This window comes from Mustela nigripes, chromosome 5, assembly GCF_022355385.1.
Source record: "Mustela nigripes isolate SB6536 chromosome 5, MUSNIG.SB6536, whole genome shotgun sequence".
In the NCBI taxonomy this organism is placed as follows: Eukaryota; Metazoa; Chordata; class Mammalia; order Carnivora; family Mustelidae; genus Mustela; species Mustela nigripes.
In genome coordinates this window covers 43531444-43555281 of record NC_081561.1, presented here as the reverse complement: position 1 = coordinate 43555281, position 23838 = coordinate 43531444, and the positions used below count along the sequence as shown (strand labels likewise).

The 23838-nt window shown below is 34.7% G+C and overlaps 1 protein-coding gene across 1 annotated transcript in view; it reads right to left on the bottom strand.

The window, feature by feature from the left end:
- Window positions 1-23838, bottom strand: part of EYS (eyes shut homolog) — a 1640601-nt gene that overhangs the window by 633211 nt on the left and 983552 nt on the right. The window contains 2 exon segments of the mRNA XM_059401541.1: window positions 6519-6610; window positions 11701-11891. Coding sequence (XP_059257524.1) covers window positions 6519-6610; window positions 11701-11891 — 283 coding nt within the window.

The window sequence follows — 23838 nt, the reverse complement described above, 5'->3', positions numbered from 1 at the left end:
CTGAACCCTACAGGAAGTTGGAGAACAAAGGAGCCTGTATTTGTTGGCTGGACCTGCCTCAACAAAGATGTATAAACCAGGTGACTCAAATAAATGAAATGTATTGTTTAACAATTTTGCAGTCTTAAAGTCCAAAATCAAAATTGTCAGCAGGGACCGTTCTTTTTGAGAGCTGTGAAGGAAGGCTCTGTTCCAGGTCTCTCTCCTTGTCTTGTAGAGAATGACCTGCTTGTATTTTTACATTGTCTTCCTTCTGTATGTTTTTCTCTCTGTGTGTCCTAATTTCCCCTTTTCTTTTTCTTTAAAAAAAGATTTTATTTATTTATTTGAAAGAGAGAAATCACAAGTAGACAGAGAGGCAGGCAGAGAGAGAGAGAGGGAAGCAGGCTCCCTTTGAGCAGAGAGCCTAATGCGGGACTCAATCCCAGGACTCTGAGATCATGACCTGAGCCGAAGGCAGCGGCTTAACCCACTGAGCCACCCAGGCACCCCTTCTAATTTCCCCTTTTCATGAGGATACTGGTCATACTAGATTATGACCTTATCTAATGACCTTATCTAATGACCTCAGTTTAACTTCATTACCTCTTTAAAAGACTCTGTCTCCAAATAATTCACAATCTGAGATACTGGAAGTTATAACGCCAAAATATAAAATCTGTAAGAACACAATTCAAACCATTACAGAATCCATAATGTAATTCACTCAGGTCAATTTGAAGAACTGGAGAAGAGAGGAAGAAACTAGAGTGGATCTGGAGAGGTGGAGAAACTTATAATTCATTGTATACTGTAGCTTACAATACTGTATTCAGAAAAGCAAATATTTCTTTGATCATATTATCTGCTTTCTTTACTTAAAAATTCTCCAGTCTCCATTGCATATGATGTAGTTCACAGTTCTTACTGTGGCATTTGATGACTTATACAATCTGACTGCCATTGCATTTGCAGACTGTATACTCACTCTTTCCTACCTAAATGGTTTCAAATATACATTATTTCTTCCTTTCCTCCTTTGATACTATAACTTACTTAAGGAGTATCCTCCTATCATAATCTAAGGAAAAACAATGTTAGTATGGTGGAGGCTTTGTATCCAGTTGAAAAAAATATTTGTTAATGTCTGGGTTTCACTCCTACATGTCAGTTTTCTGAAGTCTCATTCACTATTCTTAAATCCACTATGCTTTTTTTCAAAACTCACTATAATTTATTATATGTTCACATGGCTAAACATAAACAATAGCTGGTAAATAATTCAAGAGTAACCTAAGATGTTTTCATCTGTTCTGTTTTATTTAGATCTGTACAACTCTCAATATAGGAGCTGCCTTCCCCAAAATCAAAGTGCCAAACCAACAAATTCTCCATGAGACAGTTCCAGACAGCTCCAGGAGGACTGGTAGAGTTCATGCAATTTACTTACAAATCAGAATGTACATTAAGAGTGTAAGACTAAGACAGGAAATGAAGAACTCTGTTGTTGTTTTTTAAAGGCAGGGATGTATTCTTAATTGATAGGCATGTAAAAAAACAAACAAACAAATAAACAAAAAAAACTTTGATGGCCCATACTTGAGCAGGTCAGAAGAACCTAATTATTTCTGTGTTTGAATTTTAAATTCTACCTCTCTCCAAGAATGAAGGTAGATATTAAGTAGGACTTTAAAAAGGTAAAAAAGAAAATCCCACATAATATGTATTAAATACAAGTTCTATTATTATTACACTATACTAATATAAAAGTACCATGATATATAATGATATTATCATGTAATATATGCAATGATGTTTATAAGTAACATATGGTATATAACATAATTAATATAAAACACATCCATAATTATGATAAATATACCAACAGACATGGATAAAATGCAACATCACACTCTTAGATTTGAGTTTGCCAGTTTGCACCACTATTTTTGGTTCTCTCAACACCTCATGCTTAAATACATCTGTAGTATTCAAGAGTGGAGTAACAGATGTATACCTGTGTGTTTTTCCTCTTGATATACTGCATGCTGTTGTTCATCAGCTTAATATCGCTACCTGGTCCCATTTTCACTTTCTTTTCTTTCATTAAAAGATGAGCAACAGCTGTAGCTAATTTCTCACTCAAATAGTTTCTAGTATATGTGCTTCTTCAAATCTTTATTATGTCAGTGTATATTTCACTTGATTTAAGCATTTTTATTTTCCTTCTTGCTTGTGGTAAGCAATCACACATTTCTTTTTTAAAGGGGGCATGCTGCTCTGCAGAACATCTTGTCTTCCTTATTCTAAAAAATAATGAGCTCAGTTACTTTTTCATGGAGGGTATTTGTTTCACTCTGAGAGCACTTCATCATGGGCTGAGTGCAACCTTGCTATTCTTTGTCCTACAGTTCCATGAGAGCACGTGAGGAAAGATGCTTTTTCTACATTCACTTTTAAGGGTAATGTCATTTAACAGAAATGAGATAAAAGAGTAGAGAGCTGGGAGTACAATGTGTGCATACCATTTATCTTTATTTTAAGGAGTATGTTAATGGTCAAAGAAATTATGGTGACAGCATTCTTGAATTGAGTTAAACTTAAAATTAAAGATATGTTTTTCCTTTTTACCTCTAGTGGTATATTTTAAAAGTATAAAAAAATAAAATTAATGGAGCCCCACTGTTCTTTTTTTTTTTTTTTAAGATTTTATTTATTTGACAGAGAGAGACAATGAGAAAGGAAACATAAGCAAAGAGGGTGGTGGAAGAGAGAGAAGCTAACTCCCTGCAGAGCAGGGAGCCCTACATGGGGCTCGATCCCAGGACCATGGGATCACGACCTGAACCAAAGGCAGATGCTTAATGACTGAGCCACCTAGGCACTCCACCATTCTTGTTCTTTATAGATAACAATCACACATGAAGGCATATTCATATTATTTCCCAATACTTCAAATAAATCAAAACAATCAACTACTTTTTGGTAAAAATTACAAGCCACAAACCGTATGCAAATTGCAAAAAAAAAAAAAAAAAGGCAGATAACATGAAAGAAAGTGATTTTTTAGTTGTTCAAGATCCTTAAAGTAACCTGTGATGAGGCTACTGAAAAATAGGTATTCTTGGAATATTTAAATGTTTTTACATTTAATGTTTTCTTTAAAGAGGATTTTATGTAGTATGTTGTCACTATTAAAACACAGACTGGACATATTATAATAGAAAAAAATGATCATGTCAGGAGGCAGATTGTGGTTCTAATCTTGCCTTCTGTTAAAAAGAGAACTGCAGGCTCCAAATGGGGTCATTTAGGCCAAGTCAACAGAGCAAGAGTTAATACTTAATCTAACTGCAGTTTTAACCCCCTAGAAGTGTAACATTTGACCAGTCAACATGGAATTTCCTGCTCAGTTCTAGGAAATTTACTGATAGACCTTTTCTATTCTAGGAAATTTACTGATAGACCTTTTCTATTCTCCTTTGGAGGGAAACATTGCCTAAACAATGTACTCCCTGCTAATAAATTCCCTTTTTTCTGCCTTGAAAACCCCTTCTTTGTTTAGCTCAGCAGAAAATCCTTCTACTTGCTAGACAAGATGCTCCCCTATTCAAGAATTATTTAATAAGGACAATCAGATCTTCATATTTACTCGGCTGAATTTTTTTAAACATTTCCTACTGACTAACAGTGTGATCTTGAGGAAGATGTCTACCTTTTTTTTTTTTTTTTTAAAGATTTTATTTATTTGACAGACCGAGATCACAAATAGGCAGAGAGGCAGATAGAGAGAGAGGAAGGAAAGCAGGCTCCCGGCTGAGCAGAGAGCCCTATGCGGGACTCAATTCCAAGACCCCGGGATCATGACCTGAGCCAAAGGCAGAGGCTTTAACCCTGGGATCAAGACCTGAGCCGAAGGCAGAGGCTTTAACCCCCTGAGCCACCCGGGTGCCCCAGAAGATGTCTACCTTCTTGAACCTTAGCTTTCAAATGTGCAAAATGAGTGTTATGGACTGAATTATGTCCACTGCAACTTCATATGTTGATGTCCTAACCCTCAAAGCTTAATAATGTGACTATATTTGAAGACAGATCTCTAAAGAGGTAGTAAGTTAAAATGAGATCATTAGGTTGGGCTATAATCCAACATGACTGATAAAAGAAAAAGAAATTAGGGCACAGATTCACACAAAAGAATATGATGTAAAGACACAAGGAGAAGATAACCATCTCCATGTGAAGGAGAGAGGTCTCTAAAGAATCAATCCTGCAGATACACTGACCTCACACTTCTAGTTTGCAGAATTGTGAGAAAATAAATTTCTGTTGTTTAAGCAACCCCATCTATGGTACTTGCTATGGCAGCTTGACCAAATAAATATAATGTGCTTTATGAATCTTACTATAATTACATACAGTTACCTGTTTATAAAGCATCTAGCACAGGGTAGTTGCTTAATGTGTGCTAATTAATATTGTTCTTACTGCTGATAGTCTTTTATTGGGCAGGTCATTTGTAATTCCTATCTTTATCTTATCTTAAATATACAGTTCTTTCAGGGTTAAGAGATCAGATTATATTATGTTTCTATAGCATGGGTCATAGGATCTATGCCTTAAAACTTATTCATAGGTTTGGTATAAGAGCAGCCTTAGAATTGTCCCATTTTCTTTTAAACTATGTCCTTTTCTGTATTTAATCTATATCTCGGTTTTGCATCTGGGAGATGTAGAAATATTCAGAATTGTTCTTAACAATAAATAAATTCATATAGGTAATAAAATTACTACCTGACACATACTTGGTATTTAATCAACCTTAAGTATGATTACTGTGTTCTCAATGATTTTATCACTTTTTCAACATATCGCAGGCCAGGAAAGGTTCTTCTGGTGTACCCTTCTGTTTCTTATGTCACTTCTTACCTGTCTTTCTTTGATGGGGCAAAATATGTTTTTCATAATTTATTTTTACTATTTCCCTGATACTCATTCACCTGCTCCCCCTCCAGATAATGGTAGTCTCTACCCAGGAAAATTGTTATCTTGGCTAAGATGGCATTGCCCAAAGTGCACTGTCCCCAATGTTACTCAGGAGATTAAAATGCTAAAGAAAAATATTAAAGGATTCTGTGCTCATATTTTGAGTTAAGCAAAGAAAATAACATTCTATCAAATATCTTAGTGATCTTAAAAAGCTCCTGTGCATTTTGAGCAAAGGAGATATGTGTGATGCAGCCTTTCCTCAATTTAGTTGATACTACACTGTTTTTAGGTCAGTTTTCCATAAAAATATGAAATTATTCAAGAAAATAGAAACAGGAAATTGACTGAAAGAGGGTAGAATATCCTTAAAACCTCTCAAATAACTTCTTTTCCAGTCTCTCTTTTGGGCCTCTGCTTTCCTCTTTACTGGTTTTAAACAGATAATTATTATCACTAAATAGTAATCTATTGTCACATGCAAATAACTTATTTTAGTGTACATACTGGATTAGGACTGTGGTATACATGTTTTAAAGCACCATGTAATTAAAAAAATAGTGTAGGGAGGCAAAATGCATAATATAAAGGCATTAATTCTATATTAAGAATAATTGCCTTATGATAAATCAAAGAAGGAAAATTAGGGGAGAATGTCATTTTCACTTATCCAGATTGATAAAATGATACCTAATGTTGGTCAAGTCTGGGGATAGAATCACCTTCAATCACAGCTTTTGGGAATGTAGTAATATATATGTTCATTTTTCTATCTTGACTGTGGTATAATGAATCATTTTAATTTTCTTCTTTATATTTTCCTGAATGTTTCAAATTTTCCACAGTGAACACGTTTAACTTTGTCGTTTTTTTAATTAATTAATTAATTTATTTATTTATTTGACAGAGAGAAATCATAAGTAGATGGAGAGGCAGGCAGAGAGAGACAGAGGGAAGCAGGCTCCCCGCCGAGCAGTGAGCCCAATGCGGGACTCAATCCCAGTACCCTGAGATCATGACCTGAGCCGAAGGCAGCGGCTTAACCCACTGAACCACCCAGGCGCCCCTAACTTTGTTTATTAAAAGAAATACTGGGGCGCCTGGGTGGCTCAGTGAGTTAAAGCCTCTGCCTTCGGCTCAGGTCATGATCTCAGGGTCTTGGGATCGAGCCCCGCATCGGGCTCTCTGCTCAGCAGGGAGCCTGCTTCCTCTCTCTGCCTACTTTTCTGCCTGCTTGTGATCTTGTCTCTCAAATAAATAAAATCTTTAAAAAAAATAAAAGAAATACCACTTTTTTTCTGATTTCTCTAATTTGAAAATAATATGAAGGTTTCATGGCTTCTTTGTAAAGCTGCTTATATAACTTCATTGATAATATAACCCGTATAACATTCTTTCCTCAGTACTATTTTAGGACATAGAAAAAATACAGAATGGCTTGCTGAACATTAATTTGGATCCAATCACAATAACCTCAACTTTTAAAAGGCAAAAACAATATCCAGAGGAACAATATTTATGATATTAAGTGTAAAAAATATATAGGCATGTATTACCTGATGAGCAGTGTATACTTCTGTCCATCATCTACTTTAACAGTACTGTTAATGCTTCTCAATTTTGCTTCACCAACACAGAAAAAGTAGTACTATAAGAGAGGGAAAAAAAAGGTTTTCTTCAGTTTGTCACTATGAAATTAACACCTATTACTTGTATTAGACTTAGAATTTTCTAATAATTTTTATTGTGCTCTGGAGAAAAGGAGTCTGAAACTTAGAGAAGTGACAGTGCAAGAAATAGAATAAAGGCTAGAATTAAAATATATAAATGTGTATTATATACACAAACAAACATCATACAAGTGCATTCATCTGTGCATGCACACAACACACACACACACACACTCTTCTGGTTTCTTCACCATTATTCTGAGGAATATGTTTAAGAAAGACTGCTTTTTCTACTAGCAGGAAGTATTATTGGCAAGTTTCCTTAGATATTACCAAACTGAGCAATGTGAAGACCAGTGAATATAATCTAGAAGGTGATATTTATCTAGACGGTGATGTGAAGGTTACAGGGAAGGGAACCTTAAAGATTACAGACATTAACCATTCATTCTAAGATTCCTGAGGCTTGGAGGAAGGAGAGTTTTTGTCAGATTACTACTAATTGAGCCAACTAAGTTACAGCTTAAAAGGAGGCAGATCATGTCTATAACAGATACATCTGATCAGGACCCCCTGGGAATTCCACAGGGAATTCCACCCACTTAACAGCATGTGCTTAGATTATACTAGTTATATGATAGCTATTCTTCCAAGTAAGGGACTTATCATTTGTACAGGAAATCGGTAACCTGCATATATGTTAAAGAAACACAGTTGCATAGTGTTTCCTAACTCCGTGCATCTAGCCATATTTCTGTGCCATATGTGTATGTGTGTGTATATATTTTTTTCTTTTTTTACAGGTAGAATAGGGGGACAGGGACCAACAGAGAGGGAGAGAGAATCTTAAGGGGGTTCCACGCCCAGTTCCATAAACACTGTTGGTGGGAATGCTACAGTTGGTGCAGCCACTTTGGAAAACAGTGTGGAAGTTCCTCAAAAAGTTAAAATAGAGCTACCCTATGACCCAGTAATTGCACTACTGGGTATTTACCCCAAAGATACAAATGTAGTAAAAAGAAGAGACACATGCACCCCAATGTTCATAGCAGCAATGTCCACAACAGCCAAACTATGAAAGGAGCCGAGATGCTCTTTAACAAATGAATAGATAAAGAAGATGTGGGTTCATATATACAATGGAATATTACTCCACCATCAGAAAGGAAGAATACCCACCATTTGCACCAGCATGAATGGAACTGGAGGGATTATGCTAACTGAAATAAGTCAAGCTGAAAAAGACAATTATCAATATGGTTTCACTAATATGTGGCACATAAGGAATAGTATGGAGGACATTAGGAGAAGGAAGGAAAATCTAAAGGGGGAGAATCAGAGGAGGAGATGAACCATGAGAAACTATGGACTAAGGGAGACAAACTGAGGGTTTCAGGAGGGGTGGGGGATGGGTTAGCCCAGTAATGGGGATTAAGGATCTAAAACTTTCCATATGTAGTCTTAAGATAAATATTATATTATATATTCTAATTCTACAATATCTGGCCATTGCAAAAGATTCCTTTCCTTTACAGAATTATCTACTGTGGGTTTTTCAAAAACAAGTGACTTGCATGAACTTTGCAGAGAAATTAGTTGCATACCATTTGGCTACACATTCTTCTCAAGCCCTGTGCAACTAGGTAAAAGTCAGTGTTTATTAATTCCTACTCTGTTCCTAGTACACAACCAATGTGACCAGAGACAACATTTAATATTTTTAACAGCACAAATAATGATTTAGCTGCTTCTTATACATAAAATTTGGAGCTCTACATTGTTAGTGAAGAGAATTATTTAAACTTAAATGATAATGTACTGACCAACAGTGCATTTGTGTGTGTGTGTGTGTGTGTGTGTGTGCATGTTTGTAAGGAGGTTAGTCTCCTTACTTTGTTCAACTACATCAGAAAATGCTTGTTCAGGTACTACTAAGTCTTATTAATTCCCTATTATCTTCAGGACAGTCAAAGTTTAGCATATATAAAATATTTAATGAACAGTTCTATTATTCTCACTTGAATTTTTCTTTTATTATACATGGCTCTTTTATGATATATATATTTATGATATGTTGATATATATATTACACATGTGATATACATATATACACAAAGTACTATTTATTGATTACTCTGCATCATGGATTTTTAAAAACACCTTATAAGTAATAACTGATTGCTTCCTACAAAACAAAATAGAACCCAAACAAACAAAAATCTATGAAGTGAGATGAAGTTGTTTACCCCTCTCTAGGGAGGTAGTGATTTGCGATACAGCTATAAGTCTGGAAACTGGTATTTGGTTATCTATGTACTTACTCCCTTGTCATTAGAAAGAGCCAATAAAATGTTTTTAAAAATTATTTCAAAAAAATTTTTAAATTAAAATAAAAATTAAGTTTCATATTTTTAAACCTTGCTAAAACTTAAATTTCCTTAAAAAAAGTTGACTAAAAATTCTGCGTTTCTAGACTAGGTCTTAAATTATGATCACAGTAAAAGTTCAACCATAAATACATCTTTTTGTGAAAATTGTAATGTAAATGCATTCCCCATATGATTATACTTTTAAAATAGGTGAATAAATTGGAGTATCGTCTCACAAATCATAGCGGAACAAGGAAAATTTTAAAATCATGAAGACAGAATAACATTGAAATTTCCTTTAAATCTTTCCAAGAAAGCATTGATGTGAGTGGAAAGAACATGAATTTTGGATTTACACAACAAAGGAAAAATTCCTTATCTACCATTCTTAAAAGTTCCAAGAGGATGTATAATATCAAACTCCGTGAAAAGCAAGATTTTTATAAGATGCAAAAAGAAAATACCTAAACTTCACTTTTGATTACTATGTCCCAGGCATCTTTCTATGTGTTTATATGCATTTACTTTATTTACTCATTATATTGCATTTACTTCACAATATTTATTCATTTACTAATTTAAACCTCACAACAATCTTTATTACCCTTATCTTACAAGTGAATAAATTTAAGCACAAAGTGCTTAAGTGACAGGCAAAGTCTCAAACCTCCTAAGTGGCAAAGTTGGGCTCCAAACTCTAAGTCTAGCACCAGAGCCCATGACCTTAATACATTTTCTTAAGATGGAGACTAACACATAATTTTCAGTCAATAAATGACAGTAATTATTATTATAGACATATCAATATATATCCTTTGTCATAAGCCCTAAAGGAAAGAAACTCTACACATCTTTCTACACATAATGGTTTTCTAATTTCTCACTGTCTTGATATGACCTATTGTGAATTTATTTTTGTCCATTTGAAAGTGAAAGAAGTCTCCCATGATTCATTGTTTCATAAAACATTCTCATCCACAATCCTGCAAGTCTCTGGTAATTCCTCATAATGTCTCTGGAGATGTTCACAGTGGTGAAAGGAGCTAGCTGAGACAGACACTCAGTTAATGGGAGTTGAGTCTGCAGAAGAAAAATGTGCTGAGGAGAAACATTTTAAATGTGGCTAATGCTCAATATTATGTGTTTTATAACTTTTTTACATTTGGTCTCATATTTAATGGAAAATTTTGGTCTTATTGAGGAAAATGCTATAGAGCAGGAATCAAAGCAAACTTTAAGGGTAAGACTGATGTTTGATGATTCATTAATGTATTCTATTTATTACATAATTATATTTTCTTACTCTTGTCCTTAATATTATCTGTAATCAATGGGAAAAAATAAGAAGAAAACAAAGAGTATTTTATTTACCACCAAATCCTCAGAACTTGGTAAAATGACTGGTAATAGATAAATGGTCAATGAATGAGTAAATATATACGTGAATGAATAAAAATACTAACTGTTACATCCAGCTGGCATTTATTAATGACATCAGATTTTGTACTAGATAATGTATGTGTGTTGTAACACTTAAAGATGAACATTTAAAGAAAATCAAATTGGAATATGGCTTATTTAAATTATAAGGTATAACTCACCCTTCCATGAAAATTCACATATTATATCACATCATGAAAGAAATGATTGATAAGATAGCACAATGTTTCATATATTAGGCTGTGTTGAGTTAATTACCTCACTGCAGTGATGAGTTTGATGACTTACTATATCTGGGCAAGTACCACAGAAATATGAGTTGATTTATTAAGGCAGAATGGGGTTGAAAGAAGAGTACACTTTCAACTTTTATAATTCAGTGTTCGGTAGCTGTATGATCTTGGACTTTCGTAAAAATTTGTTATAAAGACTACTAAGTGTTAAATCCATTATCTCAAACTTTTTAATCTCAGAACCTCTTTGTGCTCTTAAAAATTATTGGGGACCCCAAAGAGTTTTTGTTTACTGGGCAGTGTCAATATTTATAATATTAAAAATTAAAGCACATTTTTAAAATATAAAATGTGTAAGTACACATCACATTACATTAGTGATCAGAAAGATGACATGTTCATATGCCATGGAGCCTCTGGAAAACTCACTGTACACTTATGAGAGTACTGAAAAAGGCAAATAACATAAGTTTTATTAAAGTAATCTTCCCTTATGGATCCTCTGAAAAAATTTTGGGGCTCCCAGATCACATCTTCCATTAAAGCTATAAAAAACAGTAGCAGTTACTATCACTGGGTAACATCAAAGCAGATAAAAGGTTAAAAATATAGAGAAGAGATTGAAAGCTATTCAAAGTATATACTATTTTGATATACAAATACTGAACACAAAATTACAAAAACAGAACATACAGCCTACTGGTGACTGTAAAAGATAATTTTTTTTTTAAAGATTTTATTTATTTATTTGACAGACAGAGATCACAAGTAGGCAGAGAGGAAGGTAGAAAGAGAGAGAGGAGGAAGCAGGCTATCCGCGGAGCGGACAGCCCAATGCGGGGCTCGATCCCAGGACCCTGGGATCATGACCTGAGCCGAAGGCAGAGGCTTTAACCCACTGAGCCACCCAGGCGCCCCTGTAAAAGATAATTTAACATAAAATTTTATTTTGATAATAACCACTAAAGTGAAGAATCAGAACTTTCTAAAATTCCTTTAAATGAAATAAATGTAATAATGACTTACCTTTAAAGTACCATTTTCAATACATAATTGAATAAAAAACCCATCTACTGAATCTGAGTCTTGTTTGAGATAGAGCAGGAGTCCATAGGGGTTGAAGGTCTGAAATTCTAGTGACATGTTGTTCTGTGGATTTAACAACACATTTTGAAATTCTAGATAGGAATCTCCATAATAACAAGCACAACTGAAACCTGCGGAATCAGAAAGAAAATACAATTTAGTTTGGAATTGAATATTCAAAAGTTGGGTTTCCTATTAACATTAGCATAATATCTTCTGAAGTGGCTCATACTTGACTCTTTCTATTAGGAGCCCAGGCACTTGTTTCTTTTGCCACAGTCACAGTGGTATGCCATCACTTCTGTGTACTGGGGGCTTCATGATCAAATCTCACTGGAAGGCAGGGATGTCTAGCTGATTAATCTTCAACAGTGCACTCAGTTATGCTTTATGTTACAGGTCAACTAAAATAGGAACATTTTCTAAAGATGTCCTTATTCACTGTATATTTAACATATTGGTTCCAAATTATGATTTTGGTCATTACTGTTAACTGGGTGGCTTTTAAGGGCTGATAAGAAATTATTGAGAAGTAAAGAAACTGTCATCTTTTTGTAGCAAGACTGTTTTATCCACGCTTCCTTAAAAATCATCACTCTCTTGTTCTCTTTCCTTTTCTCATCTTCTGAATGAACATATTTTAATTAGCCTCAATATTTCAAGTGAAATATGGACACTCTGATTACTTTGACAATTTACATTCTTAAATGTATATGATTAATGATACCTAGTAAGCTTATTTCCTGAATAAGTTACTTTACATTGTTAAAAGTTACTTTTGTTTGATAAAAACTTGACTGATTGTTTGATTATATTTCTGTAAAAATGGGTATGAGTTTTCTCCTATCATTTCCTCCTTTCTGCTCCTCCTCCTGTGATACACAGACACATAAACTCCCTTTAAAACTTCCAAGTTACTTTTCTACAGTTAATATAAAAGATTATTCATGAAACTGTGAGTTTTAGTTTGCTGTCTACCATAAAACTCTTCTTAAAACTGATGTATATTTTAAATCTTTTATAGAATTTATGTTCTATATGGAGTATTTTTTTATTTTAAATTTTCAATAAAGCTTTAGAAATAGTGTGATAAGTTTTAAAACTTGTAAAACACTCTAAGGAAATAATCAGCTAACTAAAGAATTTCCTCTTTTAGATAGAAAGAAGAAATTTCAAAATACTTCCAGAAAACACGTGTGCTTTGCTGATATAAAGCATATGGGTTTTTTTTAATAAAAAAATTCACTAGTGAAGGTGGCTCAAATATTGAAAATATTAACAAAGTACATTCAATTTTGATATCTTCACTGTTTTAGTTGTTATGTGAAACAAGCAGATATTTATTCCTTGTAGAGTTTAATGATGATGTTGAATGCACAGTATAATAAAATTTCACATGTTAAAAATTTAAAAAGTTTCAGCCATTTATTTGAATGAATTGGGAATGGAGACAAATATCCATTTGATTTAAAGTTCAGAATGTAGGGGAACCTGGGTGGCACAGTCATTGACATCTGCCTTCAGCTCAAGTCATGATCCCCACGGTCCTGCTCACAAGCAGTTGGGGTAGAAAGGGGGAAGCAGGTCCCTGTTAACCAAGAAGGCTGCTTCTCACTCTCCCACTCCCCCTGCTTGTGTTCCCTCTCTTGCTGTGTCTCTGCCAAATAAATTAATTCTTTAAAAAAAAATAAAGTTCAGAACATGAAAGAGCATAAACTATTTTCAAACAAAAACTAATATTACAACATGAATAGACCCAACATTGGTGAAATGAAGAAACTACTATTTATTTTTAAGCACTTTGGAAAGATACAGTCCAACTAACAAGAGCAAACTCAAAACTCTTTTAATTTTGTCATGTTTTGTCTTTTTACGGACTAATTTTTATAGCTAAAACTTAAGTGGTTTTGTCATGTGACCAGTGCTTTATATAAAAACCCACACATGCATCCATCTGTAAGCTACATGAGGTCAAGAGCCATATATGTTTGGTTCATCCTTCTGTCCCAAGTTCTTGATTTTCTTAAGCATGTGAAACCTTACTATGTCTTATAGAAACTATAACTGTTTTTGTTTAAATGTATTTGGAAAATTGAATTGTCATGTTTAGATAAAAATACCAGGAAATATTTTACATAGACTCATAGTAATTTGACCATACTTCTAGTGCTTCCTCTTCACAAGTATGAATACAGATTTTATTTTACATTATTAGCAAAGACTTAGTCAAATAAAAAGGGTGGTGATAGTAATCACCCAACAGTTTTGTGAAGAAAGATTAATTGTACAGATCATTTCCAGTAATGATGGGCTGGAGTAAAATAATAATGCCACACATTTTTCATTATCTAGAATTAAATCGTTAAGTTCCTTTCAGTCTTCATTTTTACAAACAGAAGAATCTTTATCTGATTTGTATGTCCTCATATCATAATTATACCCATGAATGAGTCTGTATGCTTCTGATACGTATACAGAAAGCCCAATTCAAAGTAGCTTCAGCAATAAAGAAATTCAGTGGCTTAAGTAAAAGCAAGTTCAAGGATAATGTGGATTTTCAGATGGACTCTAAAAAGCTCAGCTTGTTCCTCATAAGAGACCTAGATTTCCTGTTTTTCTCCTTTCTGCTAGTCACATGGGAAGTTCTAATCTCAGACTTGTTTTCTTCTGATTCTAGTATGTGGGAAGTGGTAGTTTTAAATTACCTACTTCCACAGTTGAGTCCAAGCACTCAGTTTCCTATATTTTTCAAGAAAGAAAAGAATTTTCCCAAGTGTAGAATGAACCTTTCCTAGCAATTAAGTGGCTAGAACTGGTCACTGATCAAGTTTTCCAGTGGGAAGGATGGGGTGAGTTTCCACTGAGACCTGCAGGAAGTGGTTCATAGTGAAAAAATTGGTATTCTGCTTGGAAGAACACTTCAAAATCAAATCCCAGTATCTCACCAGATTCATGTCTTATTTCCTGGCTAATAATAGTTGACTGTCAGATTCAAAGACTCAAAGTACTCTCTGACATCTCCAAGCTAGAACTCTTTCATTTCCAATTTCCTGCAGCTGCCTCTCCTGAGAAGTTCTTGCCTTCACTTCTAACAGCACATATGGAGTATATGGGTCTAGCCACACACACAAAAAAGTACTTAAAATTTAATTGTTGCTAGGTGGAGAGTTGCCAAAATTTTTTTGACACCTAACTATGTGGCTTTTCCAGTGCTTAGTAACCCACAGCCATTCCCACTGCATGAACGTAAAGGAAATTTTAAAGAAGTTTTAGTGAAAAATCAGAAGTCAATAATACTGTCCTCCCCTACTATACAAAGAATGGTTTTAAATAGATTAGTAGAATAAATATATTTTAGATGTAAACAACAATACAGACTCTGAGGCATATATAAATATTTAAGTTAGAACAAATAAAATAAAACTCATGTGTATAATATTCAATTCTTTGAAAAGTTATAAACCACTACTCCAGCAGTATATTTTCCTTTTAATAAAATGCATAATTTTTAAAGGTACAGGATTTTTTTTTTTTTTTTTGGCTTCTTGGTTAGTAGATCACAAACTACTAAACAGATTTTAAAAAAGAGACTCTATTTGATGGTGAGCATTCTACATGTAAGATTAACTGTGAAAGTTGGAATCTTAACAGAGAAAACTGAATACCAAGCTTATTTAAAACATAGTTTGAAAATGACTCCAAAATGACTCAATAGTTTAAATAAAGGACATGTATTATTTGACCCTACTTCTAATAAATTATTGTTAATATCAGAGTAATCCATGAATAATAGTTCAAAGAGAGAGAATTGCTTTCTGAAGTATGTATTACTATCTAAATGTTAAATAATTCACAACTAAAATTCAAAAACGCTTTTTATTTATTTCATGTATCTTGGAAGTAATATCTAGAAAATATTAGTAAACATTTGTGATCAGTGTAAATATGCAAAACTTTCTATGAAACAAAACATTAGGTGAGAAAAGTCTGTATGTATAACAAATGTAATTCATACAGGAAGATATATACTAGACCATTTATTAAGAAACACTGAATCTTGATTCTTTGTTCTAACAGCAATCAGGCCAGCAACCATATATTTGCTACAGAAGCTGACTTAGTTCTCTTCATTATTTCTAGAAAGTGCTTGGATTTTATCACTACAAAATACATGTTTAATACTTTATACTTCCAGGTTCTACAAATTGTGTTTAATTAACCTTAAAATCCAACTTTATACAATCCATTTAAATTCATCTCAATTAGCTTAGTATCTACTAATAAAGCTGGAGCAAAAAAGAAAATTAATATTTACACACTGTTTACTATGTGCCAGGTTTTGTTAAAACTCATACTTCTTAAAATGCTGCCGGTTTTTTCCCGGCAACTTAAAGTTTTGTGCCATTTGAAAATGCTTTTGTGGAAACTAAGCATGTTTCCAAATAAATTATGAAATATTTGTTTCTTTCATGGATTTTCACAGATTGATTAGTCCATGGACTATAAGTCAATGCAATAATTTATAGAGTAGGTATTAATCATATAATGCAAAAAAAAGTTTATGAAACAATACTGAAGTCAAAAGCCAGAGTATTCAGTTTAAGATTGGTAGACACCTCTCAGTCTAGCCAAAGGAAATGTATGATAAATATGAGCTACAGAGGCAGATTTTAGGAAAATAGATGACTGCAAAGAAAGCTTAAAGAGAACTAGTCAAATAATTGAATAATTTTTTTCTGAAAGCAATTAACAATCTTTTGAAAGGAAACACAACACCTATAATCACTATATTTTCCTTTCCCCAGCAAATGGAAATAGATTATCATCAGGGAAAATTCTTTTAACAGCCACCCATAAGGATAGGGAGTAACTCTCAGAATACAAATTAAATCATGACACTCTCCTGCTTAAAAATACTTGTTTTTGCCAGCTGCCTAAGACAGAATTGCTTAATATGTACTCTGTTTAGAATCTTTCCCACCTTTATTTTCTCTTTTTGCCTTTTAATGTGCAACACCAATTATTCTAGGATAATTTACAGTGTAGCCATCCTTGCTTTACTCATCTGACATTACCAGTTCTGTCATGCATCATCCTTCCTGTACATGGGTTGCTTCCAGGATCATTATCCTACTTCATTGGACACATTGTCAACCCCAAGCCAATCACATGCTGACTTATTAGTACAGTTTTATGTCTTGATTTTGAAAGGGCAGATCTTGCATATTCTCCTTTCTCAGGATTGTGTTGCATACTGCTTGTCTTGTGCCTTTTGATATAAACATTGGAACCAGTTACACATGCAAACAGCCTATTAAATTATATAAAAATCCATATTAGTAATTCATTTGAATTCCATGTTTTCATTAAAAAAAAAAACCTGTAACTAATTGATATATTTGTGATACCTTATCTTCCTAGACATGGACATGGCATATGTTTTCCTTTTACAAGAGAATCTAAAACATTTTTAATATAATTTTATAACTTCTCTTCATAAAGATCATGTACGTACTTTCTTAGGTTAACTTCTAAAAACCTTAGGAATTTGTTGTTATTTTAAATAGTTTTTTTGTAACATTATGTATTTAGTTAATTATGTTGGTATATTGAAGTGCAATGAACTTGTATACTGAGCAACCTTGCTGAATTCCCCTTAATACTAGATCATTTGTGATTAGTGAAATTTTTCATTCTTTTGCTCATAATTCTTAAACTATTTTATTAGCCTATTATAGTGTCAGGACTTTCAGAAAAACACTCAACTTCTATAATAATAATGAGATTCTTTTTCTTATTTTTCAGGAAAGGTTTTTTTAAATCTTTCACCTTTAATGGGATGTTTTGCTCTTCTGAAAGTGGCATCATTTAGCTCATTAAGGAATTTTTTCTTCTGTAGTTTTCTGAAATTTTTAATAGGACTTAATATTATTTTTATCAGTTTTCACTTATTGACATGCTTATATTGTAACTTTGATAGTCTAACATTAAATTTTTATTTTATTCCCCAGAATATATCCCATTTGCTTATGCTATGTGTACATACATGAATTTCATTTGCAAGAATTCATGCTTAGGAAATTTGCATCTATTGTGACAACTAAAATTGCTTTTACATTTACATTTTACATTTTCTTTCTTTTTTTTTTCTTAGAATTTTATTTGTTTATTTGACAGAGAGAGAGAGATCACAAGTAGGCAGAGCAGCAGGCAGAGGCAGAGAGAGTGGGAAGCAGGCTCCCAGCTGAGCAGACCTATGAGGGGCTTGATCCCAGGACCCTGAGATCATGATCTGAGCCGAAGGCAGAGGCTTAACCCACTAAGCCATCCAGGTGCCCCTACATTTTCATTTTTCATGGTACCCTTTCTGATTTTCATATTAAAGTTTTATTTAGCTTCATTAAATAAATTGGATGACATGAATTTCCATTTTTAACCTTTAAAAGTGTTTTTGTTTACTTGCCACCCAAAATCTGAATCAAACTATAAAACTTTGAATTGTAAAAAAATCCTAAAATAACTACAAAAGATTTCATTTAACATACCTCAGTATGCTACAGCAGAAAAAGTAGTGACATGCAAGGAGATTTAATTTTAGTTTTAATTTGGTCATTTACTCTGTGTTACCTTAGAAAAGGTACTTCACTTCTCTACTACTCCATCTTTACTCATTATATTAGGTGGCGCCTATTCTAAAATTGTAATTACAACAGACCTAATTGTAGTCAGGACTCCTGGCTTTAATTATGCACTTTATCACTTAAAATCAAAGAATCTTAAATAACTCTTTCAGCCTCTTTGAGTCTCCAGGTTCTTCATCAATACAATGGCAATAACAAAGTTGTTCCTTTATAATATATGTGGAATTGTTAGATAAAAAATTTTCTCTAGTCTTTATGGTTGTCCCCCCCTTATCTGTGGGGGATATGTTCCAAGACCACCAGCGATGCCTAAAACAAAAGTTAGTACTGAACCCTATATGTGCTATTTTTCCTCTCTATATACATACCAATGACAAACTTTATCAATTAGGTACAGCCAGAGATTAAGAACAATAATAATAAAATAATTGTAACAATATACTATAATAAAAGTTTTATGAATGTGACCTCTGTCTCTCAAAATATCTCATTGTACTGTACTCATCCTGCCTGTGATGATGTGAGATGATAAAATGCCTATGTGATGAGATGGAGTGAGGTGAATGAATGACAGAGACATTGTGATACATACAGTGTTTGGCTACTACTGGCCTTCTGACAGTATGTTAGAAGCAGGATTATTTGCTTCCAGACCACAGCTGACCATGAGTAACTGAAACCACAGAAAGCCTAACTGCAGATCACAGTGGACTACTGTATATAGGGAAAGAAACGTCTTACAATGAAACATAAACGTTTTGCAACTAAAACTTATTTTTAAAATAACTGTTACATGTATATGCTCTACATTTTTTTCTCAGGCATATATTTAGAAAGGTCTGAAGCACAGGGTATTGCCACATTAAGCAGATCTGGGTAGAACCCTAGGGATTCCAAGGTGGAATGTAGTGGGACTGCTATGAGATTCAAAAGTGTACCTATTTTACCTGTTCACAAGAGCAAAAAATGTGAATAAAACTAAAGATGAGGAGTCAAGATGGCAGAGAAGGAGCAGGCTGAACTACTTCAGCTAGCAGGAGATCAGCTAGATAGCTTATCTAAAGATTGCAAACACCTACAAATCCAACGGCAGATCGAAGAGAAGAAGAACAGCAATTCTAGAAACAGAAAATCAACCACTTTCTGAAAGGTAGGACTGGTGGAGAAGTGAATCCAAAGCGACGGGAAGATAGACTGCGGGCGGAGGGACCGGCTCCCGGCAAGCGGGGGAGCAATGGAGCACAAAATGAGGACTTTTAAAAGTCTGTTCCGCTGAGGGACATCGCTCCAGAGGCTAAACTGGGGTGAAGCCCACGCGGGGTCACAGAAGGATCAAGGGTGTCTGAATGTCGTAGAGATTACAGGTATTAGAACGGGAAGCCGGCTACAGAGACAGAGCCAAAAGTGAGCTCACAGCTCGGGGTTACCTTTAACCGGTCGCAGCTCGGTGAGCTCGAAGCGCGGCCAGAGGTCAGGCAGACAGGAGTTATTGGGTGCTATTCTCTGAGGGCGCACTGAGGAGTGGGGCCCCCGGGCTCTCAGCTCCTCCACGCCGGACCAGGAGGTCGCCATTTTTAATCTGTCCTCTGGAACTCTATGGTAAGCACTCAGGGAACAAAAGCTCCCTAAAGCAAACCCGAGCGGATTATTCAACCTGGCCCCTGTAAGGGCGGTGCAATTCCGCCTGGGGCCAAGACGCTTGAGAATCACTACAACCGGCCCCTCCCCCAGAAGATCAACAAGAAATCCAGCCAAGACCAAGTTCACCTACCAAGAAGTGTGGTTCAATACCAAGGAGAGCAGCAGAATTCCAGAGGAGAAAAAAGCAAAACACGGAAGTCATGGCTTTCTCTCCATGATTCTTTAGTCTAGCAGTTAATTTAATTTTTTTTCTTTTTCAATTTTTTTCTCTTCTTCTGCTAAATTTTTTTTTTAACTTTTAGGCATTTCTTTTTTAACGTTTTTTAACTAGGTCATCTATTATCTTTTTTTTCTTTTTTATACTTTTTCTTTATTCATTTTTGTTTGTTTTTTAATTGTTTCTATTCTTTGCTTTTTTTTTTTTTTCATTTTTAACCTCTTTTTTTCCCCTTTCTCCCCCCCCCCCCTCACGATATGGGATCTCTTCTGATTTGGTTAAAGCATATTTTCCTGGGGTTGTTGCCAACCTTTTAATATTTTACTTGCTCCATCATATACTCTTATCTGGACAAAACAAGGTGAAAAAATTCACTACAAAAAAAAGAACAAGAGGCAGTACCGAAGGCTGGGGACCTAATCAATACAGACATTGGTAATATGTCAGATCTAGAGTTCAGAATGATGATTCTCAAGGTTCTAGCTGGGCTCAAAAAAGGCATGGAAGATATTAGAGAAACCCTCTCTGGAGAGATAAAAGCCCTTTCAGGAGAAATAAAAGAACTAAAATCTAACCAAGTTGAAATCAAAAAAGCTATTAATGAGGTGCAATAAAAAATGGAGGCTCTCACTACTAGGATAAATGAGGCAGAAGAAAGAATTAAGCGATATAGAAGACCAAATGACAGCGAATAAAGAAGCTGAGCAAAAGAGGGACAAACAGCTACTGGACCATGAGGGGAGAATTCGAGACATAAGTGACACCATAAGATGAAGCAACATTAGAATAATTGGGGTTCCAGAAGAAGAAAGAGAGAGGGAGCAGAAGGTATACTAGAGAGAATTATTGGGGAGGATTTCCCTAATATGCCAAAGGGAACAAGCATCAAAATCCAGGAGGTGCAGAGAACCCCCCTCAACATCAATAAGAATAGGTCCACACCCCATCACCTAATAGTAAAATTTACAAGTCTTAGTGACAAAGAGAAAATCCTGGTAAAAATATTAGATTGGCAGCAGACTTATCCACAGAGACCTGGAAGGCCAGAAAGAGCTGGCATGATATAGTCAGAGCACTAAATGAGAAAAACATCCAGCCAAGAATACTATATCCAGCTAGGCTATCATTGAAAATAGAAGGAGAGATTAAAAGCTTCCAGGACAAACAAAAACTGAAAGAATTTGCAAACACCAAACCAGTTCTACAGGAAATATTGAAAGGGGTCCTCTAAGCAAAGAGAGAGCCTAAAAAAGTAGTAGATCAGAAAAGAACAGAGACAATATACAGTAACAGTCACCTTATAGGCAATACAGTGGCACTAAATTCATATCTCTCAATAGTTACCCTGAATACTATTGGGCTAAATGCCCCAATCAAAAGACACAGGGTATCAGAATGGATAAAAAACAAAACCCATCTATATGTTGCCTCCAAGAAACTGATTTTAAACCCAAAGACACCTCCAGATTTAAAATGAGGGGGTGGAAAATAATTTACCATGCTAATGGACATCAGAAGGAAGCAGGAGTGGCAATCCTTATATCAGATCAATTAGATTTTAAGTCAAAGACTATAATAAGAGATGAGGAAGGATACTATATCATACTCAAAGGGTCTGTCCAACAAGAAGATCTAACAATTTTAAATATCTATGCCCCCAACGTGAGAGCAGCCAACTATATAAACCAATTAATAACAAAATCAAAGAAACACATCAACAATAATACAATAATAGTAGGGGACTTTAACACTCCCCTCACTGAAATGGACAGATCATCCAAGCAAAAGATCAACAAGGAAATAAAGGTCTTAAATGACAGACTGGACCAGATGGACATCACAGATATATTCAGAACATTTCATCCCAAAGCAACAGAATACACATTCTTCTCTAGTGTACAAGGAACATTCTCCAGAATAGATCACATCCTCGGTCCTAAATCAGGTCTCAACCAGTATCAAAAGACTGGGATCATTCCCTGCATATTTTCAGATCACAATGCTCTGAAGCTAGAACTCAATTACAAGAGGAAATTTGGAAAGAACCCAAATACATGGAGACTAAACAGCATCCTTCTAAAGAATGAATGGGTCAACCAGGAAATTAAGAATCGAAAAAATTCATGGGAACAAATGAAAATGAAAACACAACTGTTCAAAATCTGTGGGACACAGCAAAGGTTGTCCTGAGAGGAAAATATATAGCGGTACAAGCCTTTCTCAAGAAACAAGAAAGGTCTCAGGTACACAACCTAACCCAACACTTAAAGGAGCTGGAGAAAGAACAAGAAAGAAACCCTAAACCCAGCAGGAGAAGAGAAATCATAAAGATCAGAGGAGAAATCAATGAAATAGAAACCAAAAAAACATAGAATAAATGAATGAAACTAGGAGCTGGTTCTTTGAAAGAATTAATAAAATTGTAAACCCCTGGCCAGACTTATCAAAAACAAAAGGGAAAGGACCCAAATAAATAAAATCATGAATGGAAGGGGAGAGATCACAACTAACACCAAAGAAATACAGAACATTTTAAGAATATACTATGAGCAACTCTACGCCAACAAATTTGACAATCTGGAAGAAATGGATGCATTCCTAGAGAAATATAAACTACCACAACTGAATCAGGAAGAAATAGAAAGCCTGAACAGGCCCATAACCAGTAAGGAGATTGAAACAGTCATCAAAAATCTCCAAACAAACAAAAGCCCAGGGCCAGATGGCTTCCCAGGGGAATTCTACCAAACATTTAAAGAAGAACTAATTCCTATTATCCTAAAACTGTTCCAAAAAATAGAAATGGAAGGAAAACTTCCAAACTCATTTTATGAGGCCAGCATCACCTTGATCCCAAAACCGGACAAGGATCCCATCAAAAAAGAGAACTACAGACCAATATCCTTGATGAACATAGATGTGAAAATTCTCACCAAAATACTAGCCAATAGGATTCAACAGTACATTAAAAGGATTATTCACCACGACCAAGTGGGATTTATTCCAGGGCTGCAAGGTTGGTTCAACATCTGCAAATCAATCAATGTGATACAACACATCAATAAAAGAAAGAACAAGAACCATATGATACTCTCCATAGATGCTGAAAAAGCATGTGACAAAGTACAACATCCCTTCCTGATCAAAACTCTTCAAAGTGTAGGGATAGAGGGCACATACCTCAATATTATCAAAGCCATCAATGAAAAACCCACTGCAAATATCATTCTCAAAGGAGAAAAACTGAAAGCTTTTCCGCTAAGGTCAGGAACATGGCAGGGATGTCCATTATCACCACTGCTATTCAACATAGTACTAGAAGTCCTAGCCTCAGCAATCAGACAACAAAAGGAAATTAAAGGCATCCAAATCGGCAAAGAAGTCAAACTATCGCTCTTCGCAGATGATAGGATACTATATGTGGAAAACCCAAAAGACTCCACTCCAAAACTGCTAGAACTTGTACAGAAATTCAGTAAAATGTCAGGATATAAAATCAATGCACAGAAATCAGTTGCATTTCTCTACACCAACAACAAGACAGAAGAAAGAGAAATTAAGGAGTCATTCCCATTTACA